The sequence below is a fragment of the Mastigoproctus giganteus genome, chromosome 6, assembly GCF_048544385.1.
Source record: "Mastigoproctus giganteus isolate SK-2022 chromosome 6, ASM4854438v1, whole genome shotgun sequence".
NCBI lineage: Eukaryota > Metazoa > Arthropoda > Arachnida > Uropygi > Thelyphonidae > Mastigoproctus > Mastigoproctus giganteus.
The window spans coordinates 218,807,849-218,820,934 of NC_143580.1; the positions used below are offsets into that span (position 1 = coordinate 218,807,849).

At 38.1% G+C, this 13,086-nt stretch overlaps 1 protein-coding gene across 5 annotated transcripts in view; it reads right to left on the bottom strand.

The window, feature by feature from the left end:
- Positions 1-13,086, bottom strand: part of LOC150084991 (protein PALS1-like) — a 262,078-nt gene that overhangs the window by 191,599 nt on the left and 57,393 nt on the right. For 2 of the 5 annotated variants that reach the window (XM_090375696.1, XM_090375695.1), the window contains exon 1: positions 4,734-4,812. The exons of the other annotated variants lie outside the window; for them this stretch is intronic. In XM_090375696.1, coding sequence (XP_090231822.1) covers positions 4,734-4,800 — 67 coding nt within the window. In that variant the 5' untranslated portion in view covers positions 4,801-4,812. Of the gene's footprint in view, positions 1-4,733; positions 4,813-13,086 lie in introns of those variants that run through there. 5 annotated transcript variants of the gene reach the window in all.

The window sequence follows — 13,086 nt, forward strand, 5'->3', positions numbered from 1 at the left end:
TGGACGGAGATTGCGAAGATAACAGAAAGTGGAAAAAAAGAATAGAGGAATGACTTTTCGATGTTGGGTTGAGGTTATGTTTCGATTTTACGTTGTAATAACGGAATGAATACTAAGAAGAAGAGAGAACAGAATCTTGGGGTTCTTCAACATTACTTGAGAATTTACGAATTTGAGTGATGCCTATCACCACAAGCAAAAAAGAAATTAGATGGGGAAATGGATATCCGATAAAAAAAAAAAAAAGTATTAGAAAGCAGACCATAGAATGGAAATTTTCTTAGAAGGCTTCTACATTAAGTCGGCACCTACTGCAATCAAAAAAATTTACTTCATTGTTAAAAAAAATAGAATTTCAAAGTAAGAAAGTCAGAGTTCTGACCAGTTGGGAGAACGATAGAGGCAACAGATGAATTTGACAGAATGAGGTAGAGAAATTTTTAACCAGAGAAGATCAAAAAAGGAGATTCCAAATTAAGTCTTTGACAGAATATCAGAGCAGATATATGCAAACCTTTGAAGCGAAAGGAATTGTACAGCGAATAATTAGAACAACTGAAATGGGTAGCGGTTGAAGCAACGAACAATTGGAACTCTTTCGGAAAAAGTAAGTGGGTCAAGAGAGATTGTAGATTGAACTGGACATCACTGAGACTGGAACTGAGACCACTTAAATTTACGAAATGAATTAGGAAGTTTTTGGGAGGTTTACATCTTTTGGCAGATAAGTTTGTTCTATCAGTTTGACTATTCATGAAGCATTGCACAAATAAAGTAGAAGTACAGGGAAAAACAGGAATTAATCAAAATTTTGGACATGGTGGATACACAGCAAGAATATACGCAACCACTTTGGCATAATGTGGCTTTTACCATGCCTTCTGCGTACACACTACCGGGACTGCAGCGAGATCATACCTCCTTATGGAATTAACACTCGGTCCAGTGGACTACCTAGCGACCGGTCTGCAAAATTGTGTTAAAGCTGTACCCTTGAAATGTAAGGAACACTGGATCTCAATCATAGTAATAACTACTCCCGCTTGAAGATGCAAACAGATGATTTGGCTATCGAAGAAGGACCAGAGTTTAATGAAATTTGCCACCCTTGACTGATAAGTAAGACCTCCATCAGCGATTTAGATTCCCATGTGGGAGGTGACTGCAAGATGACTTTAGCTATCATCGCTGGAACGAAGCCCACGAAAAACCTGAGGGACTAAACGGGAATGAACTATTAATAGTTCCCATTTTAGCAATATCAGTTTGCTTATTTTCATCCTATTTGTAGATATAAATTGATTTTCAGAAAATCTGAAAATTCATTTTCTTTTAAAATTTTACACTTACAATTATTCGATATTCGGCGTCTACCATTCTTTGATGAAATGGATAAATGGTGCCGAAACAAACACTGTATGATATTTTTCATAAGAATGCCTCCCCCCCCCCTTTTTTTTTTTGGACAGAAGTCGTTGAGAGGATGATGCATACCAGAGATCAGTACCGTTATAGAAAAAGATGTTTTTTCTTGGTGGAAAGTTTGGTTTGTAGTTAGCCTGGTACAGTGAGAATAAGAGTTCTTTCCTTCTCTTTTCTTTTTTTTTTTTATTAACGTTATGAAATAGTAGAAATAGTATATCATTGTTGGTCGTGTCGAGGTTAAATACTGATATTTACTCTGTCTGGATGGTGAATGGATGCTCGGTTTTCCTCAAAATCTTCGATGAAGTAGGCAAGGATATCTTTTGTGTTCGGTGATGATGGCTCAAAGTGCAGGAAGATTGGGCTTTTTAGTTTTAAGCAAAAGTTTCGCATATGGCTTTATTCGCAGCTGGTGATAGATGGTACTCTTTTCTGGCTCGCGTGTGCATGTGCAGAGAGTGCGTGATGAATAAAGAACAAAAGGAATAGAATATACGATAGACAAATGAAAAAGAAGCAACCACCATCGGATCGATTGAAGAAATGAGAAAGAGAGGGGAGAGAATGAGAGAAAGAAAAAAAGAAAGTGAGGGAAGGAAAAAGAGAAAAAGAAAAAAGTGAAAGAGAGAGAGAGAGAGAGAGACAGACAGACAGACAGAAAAAGAAAGAAAATGAAATAAAAAAACTGGAGAGAGAGAGAGAAAAAGAAAGAAAGAAAATGAGGCTTTAAAAAACTGGAGAGAGAGAGAGAGAGAAAGAGAGAAAAGAGGGTGAGATTAAAAAATGTATGTGAGAGAGAGTGGCAGGGTGATAGAAAGGAGGATAAAATGAAATGTGAGTGATAGCAGAGAGAGAGAGAGAGAGAGAGAGAGAGAGAGAAAACAGAAGTGAGAGTAATAGAGAGAGAAAAAAATAAAAAAGCGAGAGAGAGAGAGACAGACAGAGAGAATGAAAGGGATTGAAAGAAAGGAGGGCAATAGAAATAGGTTGTGTGTACTTGTGGGGGACAGAGAATAGCAGAAAGTGGCAGTAGTACGAATTGTGGGTGACTGATAGGAGACAGAGAGTGTGAAAAAACGAGAGTAGCAGAGCGATAGAAAGAGTAAAAAACAAGTGACACTGATAGAGAGAGAGAGAGAGAGAGAGAGAGAGAAAAAAAAAACAATAAAATGACACTGATAGAAAGAAAGGATAAAAAGAAATGCGAGTGATAGCAGAGAGAGAGAAAATGAGTACTAAATGAAGAAATAAAAATTGGAAAAGAGAGAGAGATAGAAATATTGAAAGGGAGAGACAGAGAGAAAAAAACAAAAAAGGACACAGAGAGAGAGAGAAACAGAGAAAGAAAACGAAGAAATAAAAATTTGAAGAGAAAGAATGAAAGGGAAGAAGATTGAAAAGAGGCTAATAGAATGAAGTTGTGTATATTTGTGAGAGAGAGACAGAATGGCAGGGTGACAGAAAGAAAAGATAAAAAGGAATGAGAGAGAGAGAGAGAGAACTAAGAGTAAGAGTGAAAGAAGAGAAAGAAAATGAAGAAATAAAAATTAAGAGAAAGAAAGATTGAAAGGGAAACAGAAAGAAAGGAATGATGGAAAGAAGCTACGTGTGTGTGTGTGTGTGTGTGTGTGTGTGTGTGTGTGTGTGTGTGTGTGAGAGAGAGAGAGAGAGAGAGAGAGAGAGAGAGAGAGAGAGAGAGAGAGAGGCAAAAAAATGAGAAGTGCGAGTGATAGAATAAGTGCGAAACAGAAAGAGTGGCGGAGTGATAGAAAGAGGAAGAGAAAAAAAGCAAAAAGTGAGTGACAGAAGGAGAGAGGGAGAAAAAGAAAGTCAATAAGAGAGAGAGTTTGAAAGGGAAAGGAAGAGAAAGAAAACGAGAGGAAGAAAAAATGAGAGTAACAGAAAGATTGTGTGTGAGAGAGAGACAGAAAAAAAAAGAGACAAGTGACAGAGTGATAGTAAGATAGAGGGGGGGAAGAAGGGGAGATAGAGAAGCAGTGAGAAAGGTAAGGGAAAAGGAAGAGAGATTATATTTTGATAATATGAAAGAGGATAGACTGATAGTGGAACACTAAAGATCAAAATGAAAAGCTGAAATATTTTGTTCGTAAGTCAATGTTCCTTGTTAGTGAGGAAAGAAGAGAAGATTTCTTTATGAAAACCCCACTTATGCGATGGGCGAATTCGTATTTGCAGTGATAATGGAGTGAGTGAATGAATGAGTATGCGATGCCAATAAAGCTTTTAGTCTGCAATTTCCTGAATGATGCGAAAGAAATATTATTCCCTTCATTTAATGAACAAAGAAGATGAAAGACAAGACTTTTGACCTTGAATGAAACCGTTACAAAGAAAGTATGCCATTTACTTAAGACTCGTTAGTAAACGACAAAGCGCACGAAGAAATAATTTTAATCATCTTACAATAATGTTCAGCGAGGGCCAAAGTGGCGTCCTCAGCTCGAAATTTACACGCCCATTGTATTTATTCCCTATTACATAAGAAGCGTGTCTTCCGTCGTAGGCGAAAGGAAAAAAATCCAAATTTCTCTCCAATTTTAGAAACTGAGGAAGAGTTTCTAAAATTGGGAGGAAAAATGTCGATGGGCGGCCATTGCAATTTGTTTTTCCGCTTTATTTCAGTTTATTCCGCATTTAACACGGTTCAGACCCGGATTCTGGATAAACACGTTATACACCATCTGTGAAAAATAAAACTTCAAAAAAAACTTTTTTTTTCTATGACTACAAAAAATTAAAAGTTTAAGGGAGTTCCAAATTTAGGAGGGTTCAAAAGTGCACCATCTTGCAACCGTGGACGTGCGTCTTTGTAAAGATGAAGGCAATACTGAAGAGGAAGACCCGGATAGAAATGATAAAAATAGTAGAGACTGAGGATGTGGGATGAAATTGATGCAGATTTCAGATGAGGATGCTCAAGAACGAATATTGCTGGATGAAAATTATAATATCATAATCGCCACCTTTCGGCAATAAAAGATATTAAAATATCAGAAGAAAGAGAGCGATGAATTTTTTTTATTTGGTTTTCATCCGTGTGGCTATAATTAATTAAAATTTTATTAAAAACAATTTTTAAAATACGAATTTCAACCAAGCGTTTGAAATATTCGGTAATTTATAACACACCAAACGATAGTAATACGGCGCTCGTGAATATCGGTCTCCCTGCACCGAAGGAACGAAGGTTATAATCTCTAATTCGATACCCTCTCGCTGCTCCAAAGATAAAACGAAAAGCAAAAAATAAAAGAATCAAAAAGCAAAAAAAAAAAAAAAAGGCTTACCATACAGCTTAATTTTCTTATCGGTGGTTTCCACTAAGATGATGACATAACCTCCCAGGTCAACCATTGTGGATCCTGGGGAGGTGGGGGGGAGGGTCACTCACGCCGTAGGTTTGCGATCGCTAGGCCTAAATCTCGCTCGAAAGCTTCCGTCATAGGTTCACCTTGGCACGCTCGCTGTAGATGGATGCGCACCAATCCGTGCCCCCTCCACGTCTTCCTATCCCTCTTTGTACCAACAGATAGGGCAACATCAAGCAACAACTGGGTCCGGCATCTTTCCAATCACCATTTCGCTACTTCGCTCGTCTCTCATCTCGCTAAGCTGCCTCCGTTGTACGCGTACGGCCATGTCGAGACACACGCACACAATCGATGGCCATGGGAAAAGAGCAAAAACGTGCCATACAAACGCACCGAGTCTGCGCACCAAGTGTTCACTTGGCGTAGCCATTTGCTTCTCGCTCAGCCACCTGCAGAGGCAAGTGCGCTGGGGGCAGACGACGTTCGCAAATGGTTCGGTGCCGATTTTTAGGCCTGATCTCGTAACCAATATTAGGCTTAACGAGCCGATTTTTTGGCTACCAATTTTGTTCGCGCCGGTCCTTGGCGACAATTAAAGCGACACAATCGTGTGGGCGTACAGGTGTGCGTTCACGAGGTGTCGCTATTATTAAGCTCGATAGTCGGCCGCTCGTTTAAATGATCGGCTGGCTGTGTTACACGACAACAGCCGTGTTCGAACACAATGGCATTATGATCGGCTGCCTCTTTTTAACTACTGCTCGAAAGGACCGGCAAAAATCAATGCAGCCCGAACAAACAGAGGCTCATCTGAATGCGAGGCCCGATGCGTTACGGTTGGCTCGTCAATCGGATCCCGGACAGATCGCCACGTTTAAAACAACTCCGTCACAGTACATCTCAAGGACAAGTCGTGCAGCAGGTTTAAATTCGCTCTCTTTCTTTCTTTCTCTCTTTCTTTCTCTCTCTCTCTCTCTCTCTCTCTCTCTCTCATTTCCATCTTACTACAGCAATTTAAATTCTTTCTTCTACCATCCTCTCTTTCTTTAGCCCTAGTTTTCTGTCTTTTCATCTGTATCTGTTTTTATAATTTCTAACAGCGCTCTCTCTCTCTCTCTCTCTCTCTCTCTCTCTCAGTTGTCTGTTTCTCAGATTTCTATCCTTATTTTCCCTTATCTCTATCTTTTTCCCTTATTACTGTCTCTCGCTCTCTCACTGATTCCTATCTTTCTTTCTACCATTCTGTCCATTTTTCTTTTATGTCTCGCTCAATTCTTTTTTTTGTTTGTTTGTTTCTTTATTTCCTTTTTTTTCCCTTTTTCATTCATTTTTTTTCATTTTCTACAGTAAGTTTTAACCGTCTCGTTTTAACTTATCGTTTCTTCCTCTCTCTCTCTCTCTCTCTCTCTCTCTCTCTCTGTGTTTTTGACTCTCATTTTCTTTCTTTCTTTCTCTCTCTCTCTCTCTCTCTCTCTCTCTCTCTCTCTCTCTCTCTCTCTGTGTTTTTGACTCTCATTTTCTTTCTTTCTTTCTCTCTCTCTCTCTCTCACTCCTATCTTTTTCTTTCTTTCCGCTATTTCCGTCTATCTGCCATTTCTCCTTCTATCCATTTGTCTCCCTCTCTTTGTTTTCTTTCTTTCTCTCTCTCTCTCTCTCTCTCTCTCTCCTTGTCTGTTTGTCTGTGTTTCTCTCTCTACTTGTTTGCTCCTCTCTCTATTTCTTATTTTATTTCCCTGCCATTCTCTCTCTTTTTGACTCTCATTTTCTTTCTTTCTCTCTCTCTCTCTCTCTCTCTCTCTCTCTCTCTCTCTCTCTCTCTCTCCTTGTCTGTCTGTTTCTCTCTCTACTTGTTTGCTCCTCTCTATTTCTTATTTTATTTCCCTGCCATTCTCTCTCTTTTTGACTCTCATTTTCTTTCTCTCTCTGTCCCTCTATTTCTCTCTCTCTCTCTCTCTCTCTCTCATTCCTATCTTTTTCTTTCTTTCCGCTATTTCCGTCTATCTGCCATTTCTCCTTCTATCCATTTGTCTCCCTCTCTCTCTCTCTCTCTCTCTCTCTCTCTCTCTCTCTCTCCTTGTCTGTCTGTTTCTCTCTCTACTTCTTTGCTTGTCTCTTACTGCTATCATTTTCTTTTTTTCTGTCATTTCTCTTTCTATTCATTTGTCAGCCTCGGGCATTTCTTTCTTTCTCACATTTTCGTTTTTATCTCTCATACTATTTCTCTATCCTTCTCTTCTCTTCCTTCGATCATTTTCTTTGTTTTGCTATTTCTATCTCTCTGCATTTCTGTCTCGCTCACATTTTCTTTCTTTCTCTCTTTCCTTCCCTCCCTTCTGCTTCCTCTAAATTCTACGTGTCAATCCAATACCCTGTCCCTTTTTAGCCCCCCCTCTCCACCTTCAAGAGTCCATCGCGTGACAATTGTTCAGTCTGAAATAGAGTCTACACCAAGACAATGGGATTGCGCAAAAGGTCAGTTCGACAGTTGGTGGCATTAGTATGTATGGCCCGTTGTTCAGAGGAAAAACATGTTGCACGTGTGAGTGAGAGAAGTGGTAACGAAACACATAAAGGAAAATAATATGGAACAAGAACCACACAAAGGAAGCAATCGTGAATGTTGCCATGGAGAAAATTAAGTTTGGAGCTTCTGTTGCACGAATTTAGGATCTTGAATTTTCTCATCATTGTTCGTGTAAGGTTTAGCAGAGTGCGTGAATAAGTTACACCGGCTAATTACAAAGTAAATTAACAACTTTCGAAAATTCTAATAATAAACAGAAAACTGGTTGAACACTGCGTGTCGAGAATACACTAAGTTTGTTCGGTTAGTGTATACAACTGGCAGGAATGAGATAACTTTTTTCTAGTTAGTGTATACAACTGGTGGGAATATGATAAAATTTTCTGGCTAATGAATGCAATTTTGTTGGTAATACGTTAATTTTTTTGGTTGGTGTATACAAGTTATGGAAATACGGTAACTTTTTCTGATTAGTGTAAACAATTGGTGGGAACTTGGTAACTCTATGGTACCTTTTTTCTCATTAATGCACTCAACTGGCGGGAATGAGGTAACTTCAACTGGTGTTCTTGCATATATGCTTAGCCTATACACTGGTGAGAGTACAGCAACTTTTTTTGCTTAGTGTACACAACTGGTGGGAATAAAGTAACTTTTTCTGGTTAATATACACGCTCACTAATTTAGGTTCTAACATTTTGGTAGTGCGAGGGAAGTTTCTTTAGTCACTAGAGACATTTATGCGTTCGAGTGGAATTAAAAACCAGCTTTACCTAAAAATGTTACCCCTTCCTAGCAAAAAATATGATGGGGAGGGGGGTGCTGTCACGTGACACATTATCAATGTGCTATCGCCACCTTGAACTAAGTCAACGCACGCCACCTTTTCGAACTAATTAATAGCCTACGTTTCGCAACCAAGTATTTCTGCTTGGATGGTTGAGATAATACAACGATAAAACACACTCGAGACACTCGATTTTAGGGCATTCTGGCCAATGGGCGCCTTTTATTAAATGGAAGGAATCTGTAAAGTAACACAGTGCCCTAATTACAATACCCAATTCAGGGTCCATATCAAACTGGAACTTTTTGTTCATAATTCAACGAAATTTATAATCACGAAATAAATAAAGCAAAAACCTACAAAATGCATTAAATATTACATAAAAACACACAAAAAAATAATTAATTTAAAGTAAGATATGATACATGGTCATTGAGTAGCAATCGGCTGCATTAGGAATGACGTCATCCGTAATGAAAGCTATTGAAATCGAACATTACTCAGAGATACTTTCTCAGTTTACAAAAAGAGGGCGCTCGTGCAATTTCGATAGCGTAATTGTTAATAATTGTTAGTTATATAAGACGAGTGTTTTTGTCCTATTTACAGAAAGAATTAAAAAAAAAAAATTGTGACTGATGGGAAGGTTCTGACAATCTACTTTTTGTGTACCAGGAAGACACCAAAGAACGATTACACACTCAACTTTTCTATAATGTTCTTTCTCCGTCTGCATGCAACAGTCGTCTGCTAGCTATTCCCAGTGGTTACTTTTTCCACTGCGCTGGCTTTTGTGAACTCTGCTAATGGCTATTTCGGCTTTTTATCTTCTGGCGGACATTGACAAGACATATAGGTGAAGTCATCATCAGCCTCCCACCATCTCTTCATCCATACTGCACGTAATACAGTACATCAGGAAAAAAAGGAAAAAAAAAAATCAAATTCAGAAGAAAATAGCACACCTCGCTATCGACCGATGGTTGAGACATTAGGACTGACTGACTTGCTTGATTTTAGGTAGGTCGGTTGTAATTGTAGTTGTCGGCCCTTATAAATGAATTGCCACTTGTTTGTGGCAATTTATCACTGGAAATAAAGTTACAGTTGACAATCCCTTGCGATAAGACTCAGTAAAAAAATTTATTTCATATAAATGATAGGGGATAATATTTTAACAAAGTTTTGAGTGATAAAAAAGAGGCTGTTCTTTTATTAATTTTATATTATTATTTTTGAACGAAACTTTGTTTTTTTTTACTGCATTAAGAAAGAGCAACTAATAAGGGGAGTGATAAACTAAGCAGAACAGCTTGTAGTTGTCATGTTCGCTCTTCTATTTGCCGTTGCCACCTCCCTAAAGTGATTATTACAATTTGACAAATATTTTACAGCCGCTAAGCGGAAATATTTTGTATTCTTTTGTACAAAATAATTCAGTAAGGTTTGTAATTAACTTTACTGAATTATTTTGATCGAAATTGTATTTTATAAATATTAAATAAATTTTGAACAAAACGGGAGTGATGAACCACGGAACAGCTTGTAGTTTTGGCCATTTTAGCTATTTCATTTATCGTTTCATGTAAACTATGGTGGGGGGAGGAATATTTTAAGAAAGTTTTGATTTTTAGAAAAGAGGATTTTTAATTAATCTCACTGAATTATTTTGATCTAAACTACATCTTATAAATATTAAATAAATATCCAATAAAATGGGAACGATCAGCCAACGGAACAGCCTGTAGTTCTGAAATTGTCGCTATTCCATTTACCGTGTTGCCACCAGCCGCTAAGGGGAAATCTTTTGTACCCTGCAGCAAAGAATTATTTCATATAAATGACGGTGGGGGGGAGGTATTTTAAGAACGTTTTGATTTCTAGAAAAGAAGATTTTTAATTAATCTTACTGAATTAATTGGATCGAAACACTATTTTATAAATATTAAATAAATTTCCAATAAAACGGGAGTGATGAACCAAAGGAACAGCTTGTAGTTTTGGCCATTCTCGCTGTTCCATTTGCTGTATTTCCACCAGAGATTATTGAAACAGCAACCATCATCAACTCACTGCAGGATGGAAGTCTCCTCGACGATTTATATTGAGGGAAGTGGACCATAATCTGCCACGCTGGTCCAGTGTGGGTTGACAGATCGACCGTATTTAGCAGTCAGGGGGCTTGAACCCCGGTCTACTCAAAGAGCGTGTCCTATTCCACTTATAATTTAACAAATATTTTACAGCCGCTAAGGGGAAGTGTTTATACCCCGCAAGCAAAAGAATTATTTCATATAAACGAAGGTGGGGAGAGGGGTATTTTAATAAACATTAAATAAATTTACAATAAAACGGGAGTGTTAAACTGATGGAACAGATTGTAGTTCTGGCCATTATCGCTGTTCCATTTGCTGTGTTGCCACTTCCAGGGTTATTTAAATTGACAAATGAAATTTTTACAGCCGCCAACTAGAAATCTGAGATAACTGCTAATTAGTGTTGGACATATTACGTGAGCTTATAGCAGTTAATCGATCAGGATTTTTTCTCTTTTTTTTCATTATTATTATCAGGTTTTGTTTTGTTTTGTTTTCGAGTTGACATTAATACTTGGTAGCGAAACAGAAAATCAAGGGTATTCTGAGAAAACTGCAATCTGTAAGGGTGGATACCGTTCGTTGTTCATCCCACCACTTCCCCTGTCCTTGACATACCTGTCTCAGTATTCCAATACCCGGATCACGTTCTCTAAGCAGCACGGGGCTGACGAAAGTGACGACCTTCAGTAGAAAGGTGAAGCCAGAGACACTTTTAACGTCATAGATTTCTGCACAGCCCCACGGTGATGTTGGGATCTTAAGAGCTTAAATTTAAAAGCTTAAATAATAGTTCAGTAAGAAGATTTATAAACTGAGACAATTCTAGAAAATATGGGCCAGATGTTTCGATTAATGTAAAGAAATTCATGGTCAAAAATAGTTACTATTGTGTTTGTGCGTTCTGAGGGTTGGTTTGTCTCTTTTTAGAGATAAAAAAAAATGTCATATGGTGGGGCCATCCAAGGCCTCTGCCAAAAATAAACTCCGTCCCTCTTGAAAAACCTTGAAAAGAAAACAAAGAATGACATTACAAAGTGTAAACGTTTTACTTTTTTCAACTTTTCTAGTCGGAGATTTAAGGGGTTATAAGACGTATGAATGCACTGATTGTCCATACGTCACAATATTTTTTTTCAAACAGGTTGAAAATCTGCTATTAGAACAATCGGAAAATGTACTTTTAATGTATTTAATTAAAATGTATTTAATTTTCTAGATAAAAGATGCTCCAGGATCCTCTAAATACTCTTACGTCAGCCCTAAAGAGAGGGAGGTTTGAATACCGTCAATGACGCAAGGAACTTTTATGGGCCTTTTTCACTCCTTGGCTGGGCTAGTCCGTCTCAAGCGAGGCTAGCAAGATTTTCCTCCCGGAAACTGGGGTTTTTCTTCCAGCAAACAGGCAAACCGACCAGAGAACACACGCAATTTATTGACATGATACACGCAGGTGGATAAGATTATTTTCGGAGTAACCTTAGCTTTCACACTGCCTGGGTCATCTTCTCTCCAGCTTTTGTGTCTAGTTGTCTGGAAGCAACGTAATCTTGGGACAATAAATTAATATAACCTGATCACAGCTCACTGTTACTCTCAGGTCTCTGAGCATTGAGTTCTTGAATTAGGCACGTGGTAATCAATTTTCACTACAAAATTACATTCTTAGGACTGTACATTTTGGGATTTTCCTCAATGTGCCTTTCTTTTATTTGGACGTTTCTGTGAAGGAAGAATGAAACAACACGATGTGCGACATGAAACTGTATAAAAAGGAAAAGTGAAAGAAAAAAACTTAATAACATTTATATTTTTATTATTTAAAAAAAAGAATTGACTTCTTTACACATCATAACAAACAACGTAAATCCGAAGCAGGTAGCAACAAAATATGCCATTTTCGGTTCCTCCTCAACAGAGCATTAGGAAAAAATGGGAGGAATTTAGAAAATCTGGAGAGAATGTTTGGAGTTGTTTCACTGGACTTTTTACTTCAATTTGTCATGATGAAGATACAGGGGTTCATTACCTTGATTAAGAGAATAAATGGAAAGTGGTTGGAAAACACGAATTGTATCAGAACCTACAAAATAAAGGAAATGATCTGCAAGTATCAAGATTGGGTCTCATCTTTGATTTAGAGATGACACAATCGTCGTGTGCGTTGATACCAACTTCACTGTTTTTACTAAGGAGACATCTCTTCTGTGCCAACTAAATTATTTCAAATTCGTGGAAGAGGTTGGTACACTTGCAGAAAGATTACTTCGAAAATACGGTCATTTGGTCTTTCAATTCGATCAAGGCCCGAACTGAGAATGAGTACACTGACCTTACTTCAATATATCTATTTTACATGGTTCAAGAAATAGAAGAAACCTCTTCTATTGTAAATATCCATTTAAAAAACAAAACTGAAAGAACGCTGCCTTCAATGTGCACCCCCTTACACAGTAGCTCCGTGAAGGGTGCCAAGTGGTCAATGAAAGTACAGCGTCTTTACCAAAAACGCAGTGACGAGCTGACAAAGTTGTTTAATAGAATTTTACAACAGGGAGTCGTCCCAAACGGTTGGCTAAATTATAGAGTCATCCCAATTCCAAAGGTGTAGAATCCGAACTCTACTGTTGACAATAGGCCTATTTCAATCTCCCCTCTTTTTCTCAAATGCCTGGAGAAGTGCTTGTTTAAAGTGGTTGCCAATCAGATCCTTTCCCAGAGACCTCAGCATACACATTACGCGCTCTCACAAAGATCGCCGATAACATGCATACAGGCTCTGAATTTGAAAACCCTTCAAGCCTGGAAGCAAGGCTACGTTATGCATGCTGTTTTTCCGGATCTGAAAGCGGCCTTCGACTCAGTGCAAGTTAAGCCACTTATGTGCCTCCTGGAGAACTACTACGGTTTCAAGGGTAATGT